This window comes from Mixophyes fleayi, chromosome 4 (assembly GCF_038048845.1).
Source record: "Mixophyes fleayi isolate aMixFle1 chromosome 4, aMixFle1.hap1, whole genome shotgun sequence".
Lineage (NCBI taxonomy): Eukaryota > Metazoa > Chordata > Amphibia > Anura > Limnodynastidae > Mixophyes > Mixophyes fleayi.
Window position 1 is genome coordinate 97,199,714 of NC_134405.1, and position 25,063 is coordinate 97,224,776.

Here is a 25,063-nt window from a genome sequence, read left to right on the forward strand (position 1 = left end):
TAACACTAGTAACTTATTGGATGGCATTCATTATTACCTGAAGTACCTCTGTTTCCAGCCTCACAGGGGTTCATTTCAGTTGTGTTTATTTTTGAAAGTCCTCTCCAGAGATGTTACACACACCAGACAGTCCTGAGTATCATAAAGTAAAGAGTAAATTATTGCTTTGCTGCCGTTTGGCGAGTTTGCCATATACACAGACAGGATCACCAAGGAGAATTTTTTTTACAAATCGTGTTACACATCAACAGTGGTTTAGTTCGCCAAACCGCCTCATTTACTATAGAGCGATTTGAGGCTGGTATATTAAATGTCTGGCAATGTGTGGCAGATTGAAAGCAGCTAACCTGCTGACTTAGTCCAAACCGCCAGAAAAATGCCTGCTTCTGATTGGCTAGATAGCTCAAACCGCATGTTTGAGCTATCATGTCCTTCAGAACATAAGAAGAGGCATCATTGACTTTTAAATTATGGGGCAATCATTATTTATTGATTAAATTATAATTAATTTATGGAGGCAAATAATTTTTTCCATTATATTAAGTGGGCAATATTACTGTATTATTACATTATGTTCTACTATGTAGTGCCACATGTGTGCATCATAAATAATTATAGACCCCATTGGTAATCAGATAGTTTTGCCCAGTTAATATATATTCATATTTCCCCATAATATAATACAATGATATTGCATCCTTACTGTAATGAAAAAATACATTTGCCCCATAAGTTAATTATACATTAATGTTGCCCCTTAATCAATAAATAGTGATTGCCCCCATAATTTTCCCCAGTGGTTTGCCAAACAGCAGCCTAGTGAATCTGGCTGCGTTGTATTTAGATCATGTAAAAAATCAGGATGACGATCCGTAAAATGGTGGTTTAACTGTGGTTTTCAGTCTTTTAACTGGCGACTTGGCCTTTAAGAGGAGCATCAAACATTTTAATGAGGGGGGAGGGTATGTCAGGGACAATGTGAGGCTATGTATGCATATGTATATATTGTCATGCTTGCTATTTGTCCCAAAAATACTTACTTTTATTTATGCTTTAAGAGCAACACCATTTCATGCTGATATTTTTAACCTGATGTCAGTGACTCCACTATTCAAAAACATGTTCAGTAGCATTCTATGGGGAGTATTCACTTACGATGACAGATCGTGGTTACGCGTCGCTGCGCACATAAAGTGCCAATACGGTACTGCAACATCGGTATGCAAAGGGAAATCCGCGATGTTGCGTTAACGGGAAGTGCATAACCGTGATCTTCCGTTTTAATTGAATACACCCCTTGCAGTCTAACAATAAAGATGGCTACTCTCTTACCTTTGGAAAAGAGAAAGAAAAAGTAATTACTTTTTAGTACACTTTAATAAAAATAATGTTTTGTAGGCAGAATTATAGTATACGTTTGATTATTTAAATAAAAAAATATACATTCCATATATTGATTGAATCATAAATACTGAATCAAATGTTTGAATCATGTATACTGAATCAAACTGTCCACCTTTTTAAGAGCTTTTATATATTGTCTACCTGATGCTTACATACATTGTAGTGTTGTATATTTTTCACAGAGCTAGCATTACAATTGCCACCAACATAAAACACCCCTGCCGAGGTCAGGAACCTACCTTTTCTAACGGGAAGTAATTCTTATTTCCTTACTTCAATAAGAACCTTCCCAGAATGTGGACTTCATAGTTTTATAAGGACCATAAGAGATGTAATAATCTGTAAATCTACATACTTCTCACCTAGTGACTAATAGCTCAATGCCAAGGAGATTAGCATCTGGTGGTTATAGATTACTGGCTGTCAGCTATGCTCCATTTCCTTTATCTGACACAGAATATTGTCACAATATTCCTGCTTCTCTGGTATTACTGACAAGAGCTAGTGTCATTACTTGCAGTGCAGTTGTCTGAATGCATTCATCTCTGGTATTCTTGCACCTAGCTCAAGTTGCACTGACCGATCTGTGAACTGATTAAACTTTTATTGAGGCTCTAAATGAGTCCTCTCCTCTCTCACTAACTTTCTCTAGTGCAGTTTACAGAGTTAAAGATTAACCACTTGCGTAGTGTTTCCCAACTAATATGTCTCTACACAGTTATGTGTCATAATGCTAGGCTGGATATTTTACAATAATGTAGATGTAATAGGTGAAACCATCTCAAAATACTCTCACACCCGCATAGACCTGCGCCTGACCTGTGCCCTGCCTGCTCTGATAACTACCTCTCACTCCTGCCTGCAAGACATCTCTCATGCCACTACCCACCTATGGATATTCCTGCCACACCCAATCAGACTCCACATTTTTATAACTCTGCTGTCTCAGCTGTGCCTGTTCCAACTAAATTGTAAGCACTCTTACAAGCAGGGCCCTCCCTATCCTTTGTTTTCATGTCTGCACTTATTTTGCATAGCGTCTCCCTATTTTCTGTCTGCTTCGATCAAACGCTGTTCTAGTAAATAGCAATTAAGTTGGGAAATGAGACAATTGTGCCGATTTTGATCAATTCAAAATAAAAAGTATTTTTTAATCTTGCAGCTTTTCCCAAGTTAATAAACACACACAAGGGTTAAAATATTATTTTTTTATTGAAATAAGACACTCTTATTCTCCACTTTGTTCTAAAATACAATCTTTTTTTTTCCTCTAGACATAGTCCAGTGGGGAAGTTATAATCCAGTGGGAAATAGAAGACCATATTGTTCAAATCCAACCGTTCCACACGGAGCCCTGGCGCTGAATGAGTGTGAACTAAAATCACACTTGTTATTCCCCTGTTAGTAGTGGGAACCAGCCCAGGCTCTCTAGTGCTAGGGCTAGTGAAGAAATATGGCCCGTTGGGGGATGGCATGTTGCCATATTTTTAATTGTCATTATTTATTTATTTATTTAGCAGAGCTTTCCCACATTTCAATTCCCCATTCAGTTCATCACTGGTTTTGTCCCAAGTGTCTGAAACCAGTAAGTTTATATTTGGAAATCTCCATGGTGAATTGCTAAATTGCCAATTACTAGGTTCCCCTTGTTATATACCCTACACTACAAAAATGGTAATTTCTGTAATATTAAGATGTATGTGGCTTTTTTTATTTAATTTCATTGTTTCTGGAAAAAAAAGTAGGGATTTACATGGGGATGTGAGTTTTTGTCAAAAGCCATGTTAATCACAAAACAAAGAAATATATATGGGGATTTCTGCAAATCATCCTTTACTAGATTCAACCCCTAAAATTAAATTTGTGCATGGGTCTTTATTGCACTGGTATGTATGTATTATGTAGCATCAGTTTTGTGTGTTATGGTTTTGATTTCCTGGAATCTAGGGATCAAACTCTAATTTGACGTATCCAAAGAACATTTTCTATAAAACCATCATTCACTGTCTCCTTTGCCCAGTGCTCATCCATCTCATGATTTGCTTACCTTACTCTTATCATTACCGTCCACTTATCTTTACTGTGATATATACATGGCCTGAGTGCTCTCCTTAGGAATGATCATACACATGTCTGCAAATACTGAACAATTCTTTATTCCTAGTTATATAGCATTCACCATTTTATGTAACGCTCTGTAAAAATAAAGAGAATATATTGTGACATATCAGCACATATTTAATATGAATAGAAATGGGGTACAGTCTATATGAGGGGTGCCGCCTAAATGATGTATAACAGGCAGAGCCGGATTTAGACCTCATAGGGCTCTAGGCAGGATACTGTTTTTGGGCCCCCTCCCTGAAACAATCCATAGCACTATATTTTTGCAGCCTACCATATACCCCTATAGTTAAGCAGATATGAAAGCATGTGCCGCCAAAGGAGGTGAGGGCGTGGCTTGCATCTTTGGGGGCGTACCTAACATGTGAAAAGAGCAAGGCCACACTGCTGCAGAAAAAGGCACCCCTAAATAATTACCAAGCAGTCCCATTTTTTTAAGTAGTTGGGTCAAAACAACTTAATAAATATTGAAGTCAGGGCAGAAATACTTACTTAAGTTGTTTGCAAAAATAATACGCATAAATCCAAGTATGTGCTCTTGTCACTTTTGTACCTCTATCATCACACTGTGCCCCTTCATTGTCACTTTTGCCCCTTCACAATATCACATGTGCCCTTTCCCCCTCACCTCTGCCCATCACCATCACCACATCTGTGCCAATCACCATCACCACCTCTGTTCCAATCACCATCACCACCTCTGTGCCCATCACCACCTCTGTGCCCTTCACCATCACCACTTCTGTGCCAATCACTATCACCACCTCTGTGCCCATCACCACCTCTGTGCCCATCACCATCACCAATTCTGTGCCCCTTCACCATCACCACCTCTGTGCCCTTCACTATCACCAATTCTGTGCCCCTTCACCATCACCACCTCTGTGCCCTTCACCATCACCACTTCTGTGCCAATCACCATCACCACTTCTGTGTCAATCACCATCTCTGTGCCCCTTCACCATCACCACCTCTGTGCCCATCACCATCACCACTTCTGTGCCCCTTCACCATCACCACCTCTGTGCCCATCACCATCACCACTTCTGTGCCCCTTCACCATCACCACCTCTGTCCCTCCGTTGTTTTAGTTACCTTTCTATTGCCTTTCTTCTCCGGCGCGCTGCTCCTCCTCGGTCAGTCCAGATTGAAAAAAAAAAGTCACGTGATCGCTCATCGGGTCCCGGCAGCCTCTCCTCCTCTCTCTATCACTGAGACACTGAGAGGAGAAGAGGCTGCCGGGACCCGATTCGCGGCACCCGACCCCCCCTCCCCCGATTCGCGGCACCCGACCCTCCCTCCCCCGATTCGCGGCACCCCCCACACACACACACGAGTCGCGGGAGGAGCCGCGAGTCGGGGGAGGGGCCGATTTTTTTTTTATTTTTTTTTTAAATTGCTCCTGTCCCCCCCAGCTGTGCCCCCTGAGAGCCGCTAGACCCTAGGCAGGTGCCTAGGTTGCCTAGCGGTAAATCCGGCCCTTATAACAGGACTGTCCAACTGGAGGCCTATCGTCAGATTACAGGCCCAAGACTACCAGACACTGTTCTTTGACAACTATGGTTTCCATCCTTGGGCTTACCCTTACCCTTCTTCCTGAACTGAATGCTCTCTGCCAGCTATTACTGTGATGCATCAAACTAACCAAGACTCATAGAGCCTTACTCCAAGCTTTGCAGGGGCTTAATGGTCCTACAAGCGCCATGCGGGCAAGACTTGGGGCTAGATTTACTAAGCTGCGGGGTTGAAAAATTGGGGATGTTGCCTATAGCAACCAATCAGATTCTTGCTGTCTCTTTGTAGAAAGTACTAAATAAATGAAAGCTAGAATCTGGTTGCTATAGGCAACATCCCCACTTTTTCAAACCCGCAACTTAGTAAATTTAGCCCTTGGTCTACACAGTGTCCTTTCCAGGTAGGCCAACAAGTAGGACGCTTCATAAATAAATCTTAGTTTAGGACAACCCTTGCTGAAGTTAGCAGAACGCTATATTGGACCTTTTCAAACCGTAAAGCAACTCTCTGCTTTTACCTTTGAACTTCAGTTGCCAAACTCTATGTGAAAAATACATTCACTGTTTCATGTGCCCTTGCTAAAGCCTGCACATCCATCCCTAAAAGCTCCACCACTGATTCAAGTCTATGGACATCTAAAATCTATTGTGCAGGATATCCTGGACTCCTACAAAGTCAAAGGACAATCTCAATATCTTGTCAAGTGAAAAGGATATAGTATGGCTGAAAGATCCTGGGAACCAGCAGCAGATATTTGTACGCCTCATCTAATGGCTGCATTCCACTTATCACCCTGGCAAACCTGTTGCTTTGGAAGGAGGGGAATACTGTCAGGTCTTCTGTTTTTTTTATAATTTCCTGGCTTACCCTGCTTTCTGTCCATGACATTCATTTGCCCTTAAAGCATCACTGTTAGTATTTCAAATCAGTCTTCTGTTGCCCTTCTTCAATCCATCTGGTCAGAAGTCCATGCAGCTATTCACAGGGTCTCCTCGCATCAGAACATGGCAGCAGACAAACACTAAAGATGTTTTCAGTGAAAAAAACTGGAGAGAAGGTGTGACTTTCTATCAGAATTTTTTTTTTACTGCCCTAAAATTTAGCAATTTTGAGACAAAAGTAATGAAATGTTCTTGAGCATAATCATGGATAAGTGTAATTATTAAAGTAATTTCATCGTTTTCCAATAACCATTGTCTAAGCGATTTCTTGTGGTTCCAAAGCACAAACAATTTATTTAGCAAAAGCAAAGGTTTAGCAGTTCCATAAATAAGATACAGTACAATACAGCACAATACAGCCGATGCCAAATACATACGTACATACGCTGCGCTCTCAGCTGGGTCCAGCGAGACAGTCCTTCAGTCCAGAAGACTGTGGTCAGTGATGACTGACTTATCTGGTCCCAGGGAGCTGTATATATACACTCAGTGATACAGTAAAACAATACAGATGATGTGGCTTGCCTCTATAGGTCCAGTGTAATGCAGGTCATAGGCCAGTTCAAACAAAAATATCCAAAGGTGGGGGTCAGCTCTCCAGGGGATGTACTCCAATTTCCCCGCCCAGAATCTAGTTTAAACTAGTCTATTTACACACTACACAGACAATATCATTCTAATCATTTATTGCCTACAATCTATTACTACCATACGCAATGTGCGTTCTGTTTGGTGATTGCACCGGATGTCTTCAAATAAATTGGGGATTAGAATGATACTAAACATGATATGTTTCCTGTAACCTGAACCTTAAATATCACTAAATTGTACATATAACCTTATAATATATATATAACTATAAACCAAATACTATCTGCTCCTAAACGACTGTGGAATGGAACCTATTATGAATATGAAATATATATATAAATGTATGTGAAAGTGCGAGTGTATGCGTGCGTATTTTATCGTGCGATCGCGCCATGACACGTAACACGTGGCATACTGATCGCAATCGCACGGTAAAACAATATTAATCAATATACTTTCTTTCATCCAATTATACGACTTCGACAGTATGTATGGAATTAGTTTCATACAGAGGTGCATTTGACAAGATCCTCACATGACTCTGCATTATTGGAGACCTTCCTTGTTATCTAGCTCTTATTCTGCTCCTTCCTGCTTTTCTCCATTACCCCCAGACCGTGACACCTTCCCTGTCTTAAAAGAGTTGTCCACCACATCAGGTGTATTTCATTAAATATATATATTTTTTGTTGGCTTGATTCATTCTGTGCTTTTCAGCCTTGTATCTATCCATCATCCTTCCAATTGTTAATTTTCACTGTTCTTGAATATGATAGAGCTCTGCTTTGTGCACTATAATGAATGAAGTTGTATATATAGAACGGCTTGGTGTTATACCCCAGGACAATGAAAATAAACAACTGCTTATATAAACACATGGCTGAAAAGCACAGAGGGGAGCTAGAAAGTAAAGACCATGTAGTAAAAACTGCATGAAGGCATGTACAAGTCTGGCCGTGTAACATCCCATTCAGTTTTTCTAAAACCTTTGTTCCACAAAAGATGCTCCCCTTTATTTTGTATTCGTACTCAATTACTGTGATTCTTCGGGAGTGTGGCTTCATGGTGGCATTATTATTATTATTATTATTATTATTATTGTTGTTGTTATTATTGTTTAGTTATATCACAGACACCTTTTGTGTTTATTTTTATTTTTATTATTATTTATTATTTGTTTTGTAGACTTTTTTATTCTGAAGTAAAGAATGACACCATGATTTTTAAGATCCTCAAAAGTTATTGATTAATAAAGTCAACTAAGTATTCTCCATGACAATTTTGTGCACAATGTATTTGGTTTATTTTTCTTTATCTTGTCCAAGAAAGTGACATGGCACCTGCCACTCATGTTAATACACAAAAAGAACCAAGGTTCTCGGATCAGACAAACTGAAGTCTATATATTTAAGTGAACATTTGTTGAAAATATATTTCTTACTTAGATGTGTGTATATTTTCCCTTTTAACATGATCATAGGTTTCATTCTCACCTTCTCGCACATGTTGCTCTGGAGCCCAGGACACATCAGATGCAGGGAGGAAGAAGAGCAAATATTGATTGTTACAAGGAAGGATTTCCTGTTTTATTTTGTTCCCCTTAACCATATAGTGACAGGAACTCCATCCATCACGCATGCAGTTTTATCCTTAATATTTCAGTATTCAACATTTAAACCAAGCTCCCGCTTGTTGGCTTCATTTCTATTTTTTTTTCTGTGGGAAAAATGCTGTTTTTCCCAATAAAGTGAAGCATTGGTTTTAAAATGTGGGACCTCATCAGAAGTGTCATCAACTAACATTCCACCATGTCTCATTGACCTCCTGAACATCCCCCTAACCCCTTGTGATTAACAGTAACCCAGGGATCATGTCTGGAACACTGTATTCTTCCCTTCTAGATCCCTTTTCCATTATAACATTCTTTTTCTCTTGTAGATTAAATCAGTTGTGCAGTGTTTTCTTATAATTAGAGCAGCTGTGAATATTCCCATACTAAGTCTTTGAAAATAAATATGCCGAAATTACTGTATAGAAGAATGTATTTTTATCCATCTTTCTATATATACTCTGAGAGACAACAAGCTATATATTTCTTTGAAACCATTTAACCATTAAATGGCCAGACCCTGCAAAAAAAGTTAGAGGGTGATCATTCCAATCACAAAAAGCAGCTAGGAAGGGCCATGTTCTGCTAGGTCCTCCATATATTTCTGGTGAGCACTACCATGTTTCCCTAGTAGACCTAACACAAATTGATTAAAAAATAATAATAGTAATATGTTTGTTCTTTCTTGGCTACTTTGGATGTTTCAAATTGTACTAGGAAAACTAGGGAAACTAGAACAAGATCCAATATTACAGGGTATCCTATACAAATCAGATATATATGTATAGTCATATTTCCATATTAGAATAATCAGTAGAAAAGCTGGTGAAATATAAAACGAGGGTAAACTGTTCAAATAGTCCAAACATCAAGTAAAAGAAAAGAAAACTTACAAGGCAGTTTGCAGTTGACTACTTTGGATTGCGCCGTGTATCCGCTCCAGCACATAAACTATGCACATATCAATGAAAACTCACATCTGTACCGCAAACTAAAATATTAACTTGACACAAAAAAAAGTAAATGTGTCCCTGTCTCATTAAACATATTCAATCCATACTGTATGTTATTTTGGCATGGCTAAAATTGGAATTACAGTACTCAACACTTAGTAATATAAAATAGAAAACACTACATGACAGCAATTTGAAAGTCCAAAATACTGCAACTTAGGCATTTTTTGTAATGTAAAATGTTGATGTAAACAAAATGAAAATGGATAGATTGAAAACAGGGAAATGAGCCCATTGAAATGCATTAGGAAATAGGGGACAGTTTAAAAGAACAAACTAAATTGTGGAACAAATGTCAGGGTATATAAAATTGGGTTTTTACTGCATATGTAAAGGTTCCACATTAACATAATGTGACATTTACATTTTTTGCTTATTGCTTTTAACTAGTTGATGATTTTCCATTGAAAACCTCTGTGTTTGTGCTAAGCCTACTTGTTTTGCTAAAAAGGAAGTCTGTAGTATACACGAAAAGAATGTATGAAACTAGTTTGTTACTATAAATGTCTTGTGTTCTCTGCAAGGTCTGAAAATATTTACATTTACAAATACCTGTTTCATGTATCCCTCCGAAAATGTGAAATGAGTAAAGCTGGCCACACAACGATATTGACGTCAAATTGGACAAATATTGACACATGCAAGGCCACAAAACAAGCACAATTCCCTACAATCATCCCATTGAAACCAGTGGGATTATTTTCAGACATGCCTGGAAATTCAGTCTCCATTAGAGATGCACACTGACCCCCGTGAACTGGTTTTGGATCTGGATTTGCTTTGTGTTTTGGTTTTGGCAAAACCGCCCTCTTGTGTTGTTGGTTTTGGATTTTTTAGAAAAAATCCTAAAATATGCTAAAATTACATAATTTTGCTCTTTTTTTTTTGTTCCTACATTATTATTAACCTCAATAACGCTAATTTTAAGTCATTTGCAGTCAATTTTGACCACCTTACAGAGCACAATATTATTTTCATACACTAGACAAATACTGCAGCGACCTGGCTGGATGGTAAGCGACAGAGCAATGGCACAAACACACAGCAGTTCATAGCACATCTAGGACACATTGGCACACAGCAGTGGCAGAAAAGAAAAATGGGGGTCCGCCCTCCCTCCCATCCACTGTTATGTTGGATCTTAAAAAGGAATCCAAAAATCGCGAGATCCGACGAAGTCACAATGATGTTTTGACTTGTTTTCAAATCCGAAAAAGCGCGAAGGTACCAAGCCGGCTCGGTACTTGGATCTGCTAAGTTCAGGTATATTCGGTTCTCGAGAAACCGAACCTGAGCATCTCTAGTCTCCATATCACCCTGTTAGACCCATGTGTCAGTCATCTGCTAACTGCAGTAACAGGCCTAATATGCTTAGTTCACCTATGTGTCCATACCTGCCTTGTGTACCACAGGGAGCCTCAGGCATGTACTTCTACTAATTTAAGCAAACTATATTTCTGTATTCTAAAGCACACTAAGCAAAAGAGGTAATTTTGTAATAACAAGTACATTATAATAATATATATAAGGATAACATATTAAAAATGTTGCATTTTTTCTCTTTGTAGGGAGGGCACGCTGTTCTGATGATATGTAACATGGATGGGTTCACTGACTTTGGCACCCAGACCGATGCTGTAGTGGTGCTGTCCCTTGCACAGGCTGCCGTTTTGGGCCTTGTGACAGACAATGAGCTGTTTGGTGCCACAATCAGCCCAAGTGGTTTCTTTCCTGCCTCCAGAAGTGACTTTGCAGATAATGGGCCTACTGAGGCTGAGCAGCCAGAAGGTGAGACCTACCTGAAGTCAGGGGGAAAGGTTGCAGCTGAGCCGCTGGAAGATGAGGCCTTGGATTCAGAAAAACACACAAGGAGGAAGAAGCGGTTGCCAGTCAGAGTAGTTCCAAAAATTAAATATGAAAAACCTGAGGAGGAGAAAGGTGATGGAGAGATCTGCCAGGTGGTGGTAGAAGCCAAAACTGAAGAGGGAGAAATTGAGGACACAGTTTCACAAGATACTCAGGAGCATACAAGTGAGAACACTGTGCAAAACAGTACTGTAAAAATGATTGACCTCAGCACGTTCCGCAGGAGGCCAAAGAGACCTCGCCACTTTCGGGAAAGACCACGACATGAGGTAGAGAATGACTATAGTCACATTTTACAGCATCCTCTGCAGAATTCATACCCTCTTCCACCTATGCCATTGATACAAGGGAACTCCAGTTTGGGGAATATGCAGAGGCAATGCAGTTTTGGCCCTAGCTTAATGCAGCCTAGTGACACTAGAGCCCCAATTGTCGGGTCTCCCAAGACAGAGGAAAATGTGCAAAATTATGTTTGGCCAGAGGCTAACGAATTTGAAACAGACACAATTGAAACAATTGAGCGTAACAAAAAGGCCCAGCTGGACAGGCTAGATATAAATGTCCAGATTGATGATTCTTATCTGGTGGAGGCTGGTGATTGCCAGAAGCGATGGCAGTGCCGGATGTGTGAGAAATCCTATACCTCAAAATACAACTTGGTCACACACATTTTGGGGCACAGCGGCATCAAGCCCCACTCCTGTCCACACTGCAACAAACTCTTCAAACAGCCGAGTCATTTACAAACTCACCTCCTCACTCACCAAGGGACAAGGCCGCACAAGTGTGAGGTGTGCAACAAAGCATTTACACAGACCAGCCATCTGAAGAGGCACATGTTACTCCACACAGACATTAAACCTTACAGCTGCCGCTTTTGTGGCCGGGGCTTTGCTTATCCCAGTGAATTGAAAGCCCATGAAGTAAAACATGAGAATGGCAGGTGCCATGTTTGTGTTGAATGTGGTTTGGACTTTGCTACCCTAACACAGCTGAAGCGTCACATCTCCTCACACCAAGGACCTACAATGTACCAGTGTATGGAGTGCAACAAGTCCTTCCACTATCGCAGTCAGCTGCAGAACCATATGCTGAAGCATCAGAATGTTCGACCATTTGTCTGTAAAGAGTGCGGCATGGAATTCAGTCAAATCCACCATCTGAAACAACACTCACTTACACACAAGGTAAGGCGGAGTTTTGTGTCTCTTTATACCCCTACAATACTATTAGTATTTTAATTTGATCTTTTAAGCATTGTAGTGCTTTAACTAGTATGTTCTGTAGTATTATTTGCCCCATAAAGTTCATCTCAGATTTTACCCTTTAAACACAGAACATTACATGGGAGGTAAAATGAGTAGGAAACCCCTCCTAGTTTGAATACATATTTATAGACAACATCAGCAGTGCATGCTGGGAGTTGTAGAACAATAACAGCTGAAGTGCTACAGGTTGCTAAGCCTGTTGTGCAAGTCCCAGTTATATTATAAATATAGTGTCCTGCCAGGAGTCTGGATATAGAGACCACCCATAGCATCTGAAATCATCATACATACATTTGCAACATACAGTGCATGTCATGCTGATCTTGTGTAAATATTTAAGAAATCTGCATGGCAGACTTGTTAACTAGTGTCTATATGGGAGTTTATTCTAGGACTACAGCAATACACACTGGAAACTTACTAATATACCCAACTTAAAAAAAAAAAATAAAAAAAAGAGCATGATGACTGTCGATGCAACTGTTTCATAATCTAGATGGACTTGCATTTAAAAAAATAAATAAATATATAAAATAAATGATTGTGCGATTGCAAAACAGAGCTATCTGGCTCCCCCTTGTGTCATGTAAAACTAACACTGCTCCTTCATAGCAATTTGGGGATTTTCTTCAATAGGAGCGAAATGTCTGGTTTCAGTTTTGCTTTTCTCGTTTCGATTTTGCTTTACATGAAAAAAAAAAAAAAAATGTCTAATGTGTAGGAGATGTCATTGCTTGTTGATGAATTGATAGGCTACATGCTTCAAATGTGTGTGTTCCAAGCAAACCTTCTTATCATTCTTCTGCCACTGTGAATTTTGATATTTTTTTTTTCTTTATTTCAGGGAGTAAAGGAATTTAAATGTGAGGTATGTGGGCGGGAATTCACTCTACATGCCAACATGAAGCGTCACATGCTGATCCATGCCAGTGTCCGTCCATTCCAGTGCCATATCTGCTTTAAGACCTTTGTGCAGAAGCAAACGCTGAAGACCCATATGATAGTGCACTCCCCCGTCAAGCCGTTCAAATGCAAGGTACAAGCCAGTCTATTGCTCCTAAACAGTGGGCCAAAAGTGTACATATTGGCTAAATGCAGTGTAAGCAGCCGTATTGTGCGAGCTCAGGTAGGACAGAAACCTCCCGTGGAGCAGAAGGCCCTACTGCTCCATGGGAGGTTTCTGTCCTCCCTGAGCTCGCCTCATGACACAGTGATATCACTGGTCCACAGTGAAATGTTAGGCTGCATGAATATTGGTTTAGCCTTCAAAATGGCTGCCTTTGTGAGGAGACAACAGGTACACTTAACAGACCTAAGTATGTCACTGTATGTTTGTCATTTATCATTCTAAATTAAAACTGTTGACGCTTGGGTCAGATATTATTATTATTATTATCATTTATTTGTTAGGCGTCACAAGGTTTCCGCGGTGCCGTACACAGTACAAACAGTAGACCATACAGGGTGACATAGTACAGAACAATAAACACAAAGTACCAATAATTCAGAAACTCCGGGCAGACATATGGGTAAAGATGGAGTAGAAGAACAGGTATGGAGACAGGAGGGGAGAGGGGCCCTGCTCATACGAGCTTACATCCTAAGGGAGGGTGAACAAACAGGCACAAAAGGGAGCCATTAAAGTAAGGGAGAGAAAGGCGGGGCTAGGGGAGAGAGGGGATAACGAGAGAGGGAGGTTACTGAAGGAGCAAGAAGGTAGGGTTAAGTGGATGATTGATAGGCTTTGAGGAACAGGTGAGTTTTAAGTGCCCGTTTGAAGGAGCACAGACTGGGAGAGAGACGGATGGAGCGAGGAAAGTCGTCCCAGAGAAGGAGGGCTGCTCGGGAGAAGTCTTGGATTCTGGAGTGGGAAGAGGTAATCAGAGTGGAGGAGAGGCGACGGTCATTGGCCGAGCGCAGGGAACAGTATCAGAAAGCATAGAAACAGTATGTTACTGCAAAAAACATATATATTAAACTGTAACCTGAGGATCCCCCTCCCCCACACCAAATGTTGTTATGGTAGTACTGAAAACTCCTTGCCATGTATGAAGTTTGGCTTCGCTTTGTTTCCTTAGGTAGGTCAGACTCATTGTGATGCCGTGTCTCATTTTGCATCCGGTAATACAGGCCAGTCCATAGCAGCACCTCCCATGACCTGCTCTGTAAAGCCCATCTATTCATATCACACTCTTATCTATCTAGGTTTGTGGGAAGTCCTTCAACCGAATGTATAATCTGCTGGGCCACATGCACCTTCACGCCGGATACAAGCCCTTTAAATGCCCCTATTGTTCCAGCAAGTTCAACCTGAAAGGCAACCTCAGTCGTCATATGAAGGTTAAACATGGGGTGATGGACATCAGTTTAGAGAATCAAGGTAAGAATCCATCTTTTGTTTAATTCTCAAAGAAGAATTCCACCCAAAATGTAAATTTTTCATTTGGATGGAGTCTACTAAGATACGCTAAAATACAGATATATTTTATTTTTTTATCATCCAATCCTGTGGCTCCCTAAAATGGTTCCAATGAATGATCTGTACTTCTCTCACCTGATAACTGATTCAGACACTTAGCAGTGCTGTAAATGCCCTCCTTTACGAATTTCCTATTCACATAAATAGAACGTTTGAAAAAAAGGGGCATAAACACCCTCATTTCTGAAACCAGTCTGCCTGAGAAGAAAGCATCAGCAGACTTGTCAGATAGGGGAACGCCGTTCTAAAGGTAAGCAACACTGTGTATGTTATCAGTTATTGGTAAACTCCATCCAAGTTTTAGGTCAAGTTATTCTTTAATATGAGTTAATAATATAATAACCTGACTGTCTGTACTACCCAGTATTGTTCTGTTACTGTGTTTGTTCCCAATTGTAAAGCGCTATGGAATATGCTGGTGCTATATAAGTCAACGTTGATGATTATGATAAAATAGTATATATATATATATATATATCTATAATATAAATGTCTAGTGGCGTGTGTAAGTCTGTCTGTGTGTGTGTGGAAAAAATAAAACCAAGCTGCAGCGCCACCTGCTGGGTGGAATTATACACTGACCTACTAAATTCTTAGTGTGTGTGGGGAAAAAAATTCAGAAAGGGCTGAAATTTGGTATACTAAGATGTTTTTAATTTGTTAATTTAATTTGTTAATTGTTAAAAGTGTTTATAAAGATTTTAAAAAAATATATATATATTTCTTGAAGGAGAAGTGACAGTTGGGAGTGGTTGGTGGTTGCCGGGGGTGACAGTGGGGATTGGTTGGTGGTTGCCGGGGGTGACAGAGCGAGAGGAGTGTGATACTCAGGACCGCTGAGAGAGATCCCTGTGTCTGGATAGACATCTGGATAGATGTGGCGATGAAGATGAAGGATGAGGTGATGGAGAAGAATGATGAGGTGGTGACATGTGGACAAAACCATGTTAAAAAAGGGCGCTTGCGTCGGGAAGTAACGCTCTTCCCCTGAGGAGGCCTAAGCTAGGCCCAAATGCATGACAAGAACCTTTTTAACACCTTAAGTAGCTTGATTTGACTAGAATGCATGAGTATCATGCACGGGTTAACTTGTGTATATATATATATATATATATGTGTGTGTATGTATAGGAGGTAAGAGATGTGTGATTTTGGTATATAAACCATTCTTGTATTTATAAGCTTTTTGCAAAGCTAACATGCTAATAACAGAAAACAGCACATAGGTAGACCAGTTACCATGACTATGGTTAAAGGTCATAAGATGCTGACTCGAGAGGTTAAATGTATCAATCGCAGGTTATACCAAACTGCTGATTCCTGGCGATTTGCTATCAGTATTTAATATGGCAATAATAGACCCGCCGGGCTTTGCATTTAATAAAATTGCTGTTTAAAATAAATGCGGGCAAAATGCTGAAAATAGGTGTTTCGATAACCGCAGATTGATCCATTTACCACTAGAGCATTGGTTCAATTCAGATGGCCAACCTACCAAAGCATATGAGGGATCATTGACATTGGAAAATAGGACATGCTCTACATTCTCTTGTCCCTGTTTTATCATCTGCTTTTATAAATCCGTCCTGTGCACAGTTCTTGCGTCTGTCTACAAATGAGGTCTACGGGAGCATCAGTCTCCCCTCTGTTCACCTGTCAAAAGAAAGAACTGAGGGGAGATGTATTACTAAGACTGTTGTGTGCACCAAGCCTAAGTCTGTGCTTGTAATCATTGGGCTACTTTTTCCTTTTTACAGCCACAATGCTCAATTAATATGCCTTTATCTTAAACTGTTTTTAAGGTTTAGTAACCACTTGTAAAGAAAGACCAGGTACAGAAATTGAAATGACTAGTATTTTCGAAGGAGAACTTCCACTCTTCAGGTCACAGCCGCCCACTGAAATCTGCATCATCACAGTACAAAATCTAACACTGCACGTTACAACATACGTAGTTACAAATATGACAGTTACTTAAACTCTATTTACATTATTCTTTTCAACAGAAGCTGCCAAATTCTAGTGCTGTCTGACTAAATCAATATACAGACATCTTTATGTCTTTTGTTTCTAGAATATATATATATATATATATATATATATATATATATATATATATATATATATATATATATATATTATATTATATTATTATCATATATATATTTGTAAGTAGGTGACACAGCGGGGCAAAGTGTTTGATTCCAACCAGGGCACTCTCTGTATAGTGTTTGCCTATATTCGCATGAGTTTTTCTCCAGGTGCTTCAGTTTCCTCCCACAAGCCGAAAACATAGGGGTTGGTTAATTGGCTTCTGACAAATTCTGAGCAGAATTAGCTTCAAACAAATAATGACTCTAGTGTGTGTCTGCATGGTAGAGAATTTATATTGTAAACTCCAACAGGGCAGAGACTGACTTGAGTGAATAGACTGCAAGTAATAAAACTATAAAAACAACAGTTCAAAAATCTGATATACCATGTATAAATGGTACAATTGTGATTTTGATTCTTAAGATTGTATTGGAAAAGCAGATTGTTCTGCTATAGAGTTACAACTGCACAGAAAAACTGCTGCCCTCAAAAGCACAGGTGATGGGTAACATTTACATTGTTGCATCCTTTCCTAAGTAAACAGAATAGAGAACTACTAATAAAGGATAATAATAAATAAAAGACAGCTGTGCATTGTTTATTAATTAGTGCTTTGTGACAGGGCAGGTTATTAACCAGTTATGTGCATGCCACTTCTTCCTTCCTTAAGCTTCTACTGTATACCTTGTATAAAATAAGATGCAAATACTTTGTATTCCCTGCACAAAGTAAACAACACAGTTTATGGTCAATTTTAGGGTGATAAATAATGATTCTGTAAAAATTGTTGTTGTTGACACTATTAAACATGGTTATCAGTTGCATGCAAAATGTTATCTTATTTAGATTCTAGGCTTCGTGGTTTGTAAAAGAATAAACAATATGACAGTACCATTATGGAACCACTTATCCTCAGAATAAATTTGTTCATTATTCCACTTTAGACCCAATGATGGACCTTCCAGACCAAGTAGCCAATGACATGGACACTCAACAGGAAATGGGTGACTATGAGGAGAACTCATACAGTTACAAGGAAGTTGAGAACGTGGCTGAAGATCACTCAATGACTGAGCAGACTATGAAGGAAATGGTCTATTATAACGTCTTATAAGTTATAAGACAATAATCCAGACTTCAAGGAAGTCCCGAAATCTAGCTGAATCTCTGAAGGCCAATTTTTTTGTATCCTCTCACTGTTGAAGAAATTAGTTTGAGCTCCAATCTCCAACAAGAGAGCATCAAATTATCAGCTCAGACATTGTAGAGAAGCATTAATGAATATTGGGCCAGACCAGCTCATTGCTTCTCTAGGGATGGTTTGCTGAAGAAGGACATTATCTCAGTAGGTTTCTTTTTGTCTTGGCTTTGGGACATCTCTTTGCCTTGATGAGAAGAAGATGGACTTTAGGACATTATAGTTGGTCCTTTTATGGACCATGCACAGACTGTATTTTATGTTTTTTGTAGTTTGACCACTGGTAAGAGGTTTGCTTTTTTTCACATATCTGTTGTGTTCCTCTGTTTTTATCTGAACTACCAACCAATACCTTGAATGAGACCTATCAGGAAACCTAGTGTTGCTGTTTGGGGTCAGTCCACTACCTATTGTTTCAAGCTCAGAGGCACATTGTCTTACACTGAAGGGCTTGTTGAGAATACAGCTTATCAATAGAGAGATTATGAATTAAAATGAGTCTTCTCTCTTTGCAACAGGTTCATAGAACCAGCTACAAGAATGTTTCCAATGTTCATTAAGAAAGGATTAAAACACACTCAAACATAGATCATCTCATCCCAGTGCAGGTTGTTCTTTGCAGAGACGTTTACATGGACCAGTCTACTGCTTTTTGTCCTGGGGGGAGGGGGCAGATTGTATACCTTCTCACTGTTGATAAAGAGTTCTTAATAAAAGTGAATGGAGGGAGAATGTGTTTAAGTAAATACAAGTGCAGCGAAGTAAGCTGCCTTTCTACCTCTCCTGCTCTATATTTTACTTCCATATTCTACCGATACTGTATTGATTGTTACTGATCTATAGGTTACACTGTACTCTATTTTTGGATACAGCTTTAAGTGTTATTTGACTAGTGGAGAAATAACAATTTTAAGTGTCTTAACGTATTGAGTAGGGAAACTATAAAATGTCTTGCTAGCAAGTAATATGCATTTGAATCATAAACCCTGGGATCAGTAGACTGTTACAGTGTCAGACTGGATCATGGAGAGTCCACCTGTCCATCTAGTTCTAAAGGCCCACTGCATGGATAATAATTTATTTTATGAAAATAACACATTTTATTCTTTAAATACACAATCCACAGTATGGACTTTTTAATCCATGTTTTAAACATCAAAGGAAACTAAAATTATTTTTCCCATATATATTCCCTTTTTCAGTTATATTACTAGGTCCCTCCCATGGGACTGTTGATTGGACTGTTGTTACACAAGTTCCAGTGGGAAAGATTCAGCACAGTCTAAGTGAGACCATACTTCATCTAAAAGCCAGAACCCACGTGAGAACCACTATAAAACGTAAAGGCTTTCCAAAGTCCATTCTGTTTACTATGTAGCCTTACTGCCTAAGCAAACTAGAAATTACACTTACATGGATGATAGGAATCCATACAGATTGCTTGTAAGAAATGAGAGGATAGGAATGAAGGGAATTTTTCATTCTCTAATAATTTTGGGTGAAGATGGCTTCTAGATATAAATTCCCCAACATTCTGCTCTCTGAGGAATGATATGGAAAAGAGAGGTAATTCCAATTTCTATTTGAGAGAAAATGTGATTATTTTTATTTTTTTTTAGATCAAACTCCTAAATGTATTTACAGTATTTGATAATTCTACGATATTCAAATAACCCCACAAATCGAAGCTACTAAATCTGCCTGGACACTTCTATAGTCAGCACTGATTGGAGGATCCACCTGGAGTCTTGCACAATAATACAAATTAAATTCTTAGTATTTGCAATTTCACTGCAAGTAATAAAATAAGAAACTCAACAGTTCTGGAACAGCACTGAATACAGACTGTATTGGACAAAGCAGGTTATTCTGCCAAACAGTCACAACTGCTAAGAAAACTACTTCCCCAATTGTGACTGCTAGTATTACAATACATTCAAGCAATAGATAATAGGTATTTGCATTGTTGCTTCCTTCCTTTGATATGTAAACAGAATATAGATTTAATGATATTTCCATGCCGCGATGTCAGCCAGTTGGCAGAGCTCAGTGTGTTGCCCAATATGACTGTAATGCCCGATAATAGTATGATCAATATTGATGAAATCTTTTTTTTTTTTTTTGTTCTTTATTATATATTAAAATAAACTGTGACATTTCTAATCGCTATTTTGTGGGTAAGGATTGCATCATTGGATATTTTCCTGTATTACTATAATCATCCTCTGTTTATAATAATTTTGTAAGACCTTTCTTGGGTTTCACAAGACAGATTGGACCCTCTTATAGTGACCATGAGACAATGAGAATATATGTTTTTTAGTATTATTTTGGTGGATGTAAGTTGTCATAGTTGCCACTATATTTTGTTTGCATCCCACCTACACCTGACAGTTAGTTATTTATTATCGGACATGTTGGTAAATGCAGTCGGGAGACTACAGCTGTATGTCAAGCACTGACAAGCCCAGTAGATCCAGAAGATAGACGATGTCCTGACCTTGAGCTCATTCAGCTTGACCAACAACTAGTGTGGCCAAATTGAACAGTGAGAGCCAAACATCAGGATCACATACACTGTAGCTGCTGTGTCAGTATGATTTAATTGCTACTGAATGAAACATATATATATATATATATATATATATATATATATATATATATATATATATTTCATATATAGCTTTGGGACATTACATGTTTTTCAGATAAGAAATATTAAAATTACACAAAATGTAGATATTTTAAGAGAATATTTATTTTATAATGTTGTCTGATATTCTAAATCTATTTTAATGGTAGTCTGTTCCTTCCAGAGAGTTGATGTTGTGTATTATAGAGAAAATAAAAAGAGAAAGCAAAGCTGCCCAGTGGTTTGTTACTGTTCTTAACTTACTAAAAAATAAATTGGACCAAAGACAACACTACCAAATACAACAACTGGCATAGGTAGCCTGTGCCAAGTCGTTGTTCAACTACAGTTCCTGACTCCACTAGACAGCAACCATACAATATAGTAGCTGCTGTCAGAATAAGCATGGAATGGCAGCTAAACAACCACTAAAAGTTGCCAACTTGATCCAACATATGTGAAAAAATGCCCTATAAAATATGTAGTCCTGTTTGTAGAGATGAATGCTTTCAGTAGTTGATGACAGAATTGTCGTATGACTTTTATTTTACTAATATTTTTACTGAGGACAGTTTATACAGTCGAGTGACAAACCACATTAGCAATGAATGCAACCATGTGTTACGTGTGATACATTATTGTTAATTCTGGTTGTCTTTTACAAGTGCAAAATAGAATGTTCTAACACTATGGTTAGGTAGAACGCACTGAATGATGCCACACCGTAAGCTTGATGACTCCTTAAAGTGGACTAATCACCTACAGCGATAGCATGTATTTAATATTCATGCGAATAATTCACTAGGACCATTACCTCATGAATGTAATTCGAGCTTTGTGACTATTAGGATGCTCAGCAATGTTGCTAGTTCCTAGCAAATTGATAGACTGCATACTGCCTCAACTAACTCTGCGTAGGTGTAAGGTCCACTTTAAAATGTACATGTCACCTATTCACAATGGAGGAAGCGATTTTGTGGACTGAATTAATTTTCACCTTATCAATTCACTAAGAAGTAGTTAAGTCACTGAAACATGAGGTACTTTATGTATAATGCCTAAGTGATGTCAATATTTCCTGCTGCATATCGGTTCAGCTCAAAAAATGATGGCTCCCTATACAGACAGATATACTTTTAGTCTAGAAGTGATTTTAGAACACTCACATCTTTATACTTTTATGAAAAAGAGAGGCCAAACTATTTATATTAAGCTCTACATAGATGTGTGTAATACAATTTTATTTACAAAAATTGTAACCCATGAGGTGTGCAGATTCTTAAGTAGCTATACCACCAAAAATAAGCTAAATTCGTGTCCATTTCATATTTCTTGGAGGTATCTTGAGATGATTAAATGTTACTTGTATCTGTGTTACTATACAGCGTGGTCTATAAGTTGTCCAAATTTAAACAAACTGATCTGTTTTTGTTTTCAGCTTGGCAACTGCATTATGACTAATGGGTGGCCTATTTGAGTGATGTTGGTTGAAATAATTTGTTATAGCACAACTACTTCGTTCTCCAGATATCAAGACAATCTCAACACGTTCTGTTTGTGTTAGTGTCATTGTCATTAATGTCACTACCTGCAAAAGAAAACTCTGTTACAACTCGAGAATGAATAAAGTTCAGTTAAACAAAGAAAACCATTGTTTTTCTCATGAAATTCTGCATCTGTTTGATGTCGCATGACTACTTATGTGTAGACACTAGATTAATATTTCCTTAATCATTTCCATTTTAAAAGGGTGTTTCCATACCTATGTACCACCCTGTATTTTCATCTTTTATATTTAGATTGTTAGATTGCTGGCCTAGAGCCTTCTTTCCATACATTTGTGCTTGAAGCTTAATATGGCAATCAAATACTGACACTACCTGAAAAAGGAAAAGATATCAAGCCCCTAACAAGCTGTGCTGGTTCCTCTGTTATTCTGCAATAAATGCAATACTATCATATTACTATTGTAGCCACTGGAAATGAATTGCACATCTATTCACCTCTCCTTATGAAATAGATGGACTGGTACTTTTAATTTTTTTAATTAAATTTTGAAAGGTATTTGCAAAAAATATTTTATATGTCCACTTAAATTTTAACAAAAGGCTAAGCATAAATATTCTCACACATAGGTATACTAACATGTTATCAGAACTAAGGATATAATACTTTATTCACTGGGGATTTCCTGTGTTCAAGGACACTACAATGAGACTTAGGAAAACATAGCACGTATCTAGCAGTGGACTTCTAGGGAGTTCCTCAGCTGCAGATTTTGTCCAATTGTAAACACCTCACATAATATCTCATTTAAAGTCCTAGAGCTAGATTTATTAAACTGCAGCTTTGAATAAGTGGAGATGTTGCCTATAGCAACCAATCAGATTCTAGCCGTCACTTAATACATTCTACAAAATAACAGTTAGAATCTGGTTGCTACAGGAAACATCTCCCCTTTTTCAAACCTGCAGCTTGATAAATCTACCCCCTAGATTTAAATAACTGCCCGTTTCCTAGTTTTGTTTCTACATACACTGAATACACAGAGACGCTCAGCAAACAACCATATACTGTATATCAATACACAAATTAGCCAGTGACACGGACTGGTAGTTAATGAAGTAACTATCAGTATAGCTGAAGGAGACTTTCCTTTAGAAGCAGGAAATGCTTCTAAGCGGTGTTATTGGTAGCACTTGAAAGCCAGTATAGTCAGTTGCTTCATTATTCATACTTTGTTAGATCTAATAGCTCCTGCTGGATATAATAGACAGAGTTGATGGACACCAATTAATGTGAAACGGTTGCAATCTGTTAATGTGTCTACTTACTGCGCGGTAAAGCTGTGTACTGCACATGACATCTTTATTGATGGCAAACATATAAATAGATGCCCAATCTAGAACAATGTAGGTGACCTATATGGGGACATATGTAAATATTACTGCCTTTCATAGCCTAGATAGTATTTTTAAAGATTGACTGTGGTAGTATGTTAAGAACAATCTACCTCGTGTATCGGACAACCTAAAAATCTAATACGTCAGTTGCCTAGACTTAGTAAAAGAAAAATTGGAATTCATATTAATTGCCCCCTTCTGTGTTTATGGGTTGTTATATTATTCCACTATAGAACATCTTGCATACAACAGATGCAGGGTGAGAGTTGAGGAATGATATATTAGGTTAATACATTAGGGGACAGTTATGACAATTGTTGTATAGCTAATTGTGTAGAGGAAGGTGTGAAACAGGCATCACAATGCTACCCTAGCTTCCCAGGCACAGACAAGGACTGAAAATCTAGTTTGTTTTTATAGAGTGATGTAGCATTGTCAAATCAATCAACTTGCTTAATAAAGGTTGTATTGTGATTATGGTTTGTCCTGGCTTACATCTTTTCCATAAAATCTGTTACATAGGATATAGTCATGGACAAAAATATTAGCACCCTTGCAACTTTTTTTCAAAAAAGTAAATTTACTCTAAACATAAGTTGACATTAACAGTATTTGTTCTCCTCAGTACTTTTCTGTTATTACAGAACTTTTATTTTATTCTAAATTTAATACAGTATACCCTTCTAAATCAGAAAATGAAAAGAAATGGCTTTTGACAAAATTAAAGCCATAGATTTAATATTTAGCAGCATATCCTTTGGTCAAAATAACTGGAATCAACGGCTACCTAAAGCAATGGATGAACTTCCTGCACTTCTCAACTGGAAGTCTGCTCCCGTTCTATGAGATCGGGGGTAAACGTATGATCCTCCAATTTCTGCAAGTCGCCGGAAATCGGTGACTGCAGTGAAAATTTAAAGGAGCAATGGCTTGTAAAGGCAAGTTTGCCTTCACAAGCCATCGCTTGCAGAAATCAGAGGATCATACATGTGCCCCTTGGAGTCATTGTTGGCCTCTTCAGAACAGTCCAGCATCTTGCCTTGAACCATTCCTGGGTACTTAGTGTTTAGGTTCATTGTCCTGCTTGAAAACCCATAACATTTCTGACACTGGGTTCAACACTGCACTCCACACTGCTCTGGTACTCTCCAGATTCCATGCACATGTTCAAGACACCCAGTGCCAGATGCAGTACAGCAACCCCAAAACATCTCTGAACCTGCTCCATGTTTGACTGGGAGGTGCTATTTTCTTTGAAAGCATTTACCTTCTATGAATAGAGATGACATAAAACATTCTTTTTGGTAAAGCATAGCTTTACAAAAAAAACAAAACCAAAACCACCCCCCCCCCCCCCCCCAAATACAACAAACTTTAATCTGGTCTCATCTGTCCACAGGATATTCCCCAGAATGAATTCACTTGT

At 38.5% G+C, this 25,063-nt stretch overlaps 1 protein-coding gene across 1 annotated transcript in view; it reads left to right on the forward strand.

Moving 5' to 3' along the window:
- The window catches only part of ZNF710 (zinc finger protein 710), a 56,807-nt gene extending 36,536 nt beyond the window's left edge, over window positions 1-20,271 (forward strand). The window contains exons 3-6 of the mRNA XM_075207804.1: window positions 10,766-12,250; window positions 13,176-13,367; window positions 14,537-14,711; window positions 17,849-20,271. Of these exons, the coding sequence (XP_075063905.1) occupies window positions 10,784-12,250; window positions 13,176-13,367; window positions 14,537-14,711; window positions 17,849-18,018 (2,004 nt within the window). The 5' untranslated portion in view covers window positions 10,766-10,783 and the 3' untranslated portion in view covers window positions 18,019-20,271. The remainder of the gene's footprint in view (window positions 1-10,765; window positions 12,251-13,175; window positions 13,368-14,536; window positions 14,712-17,848) is intronic.
- The last annotated feature ends 4,792 nt before the right edge of the window (window positions 20,272-25,063 follow it).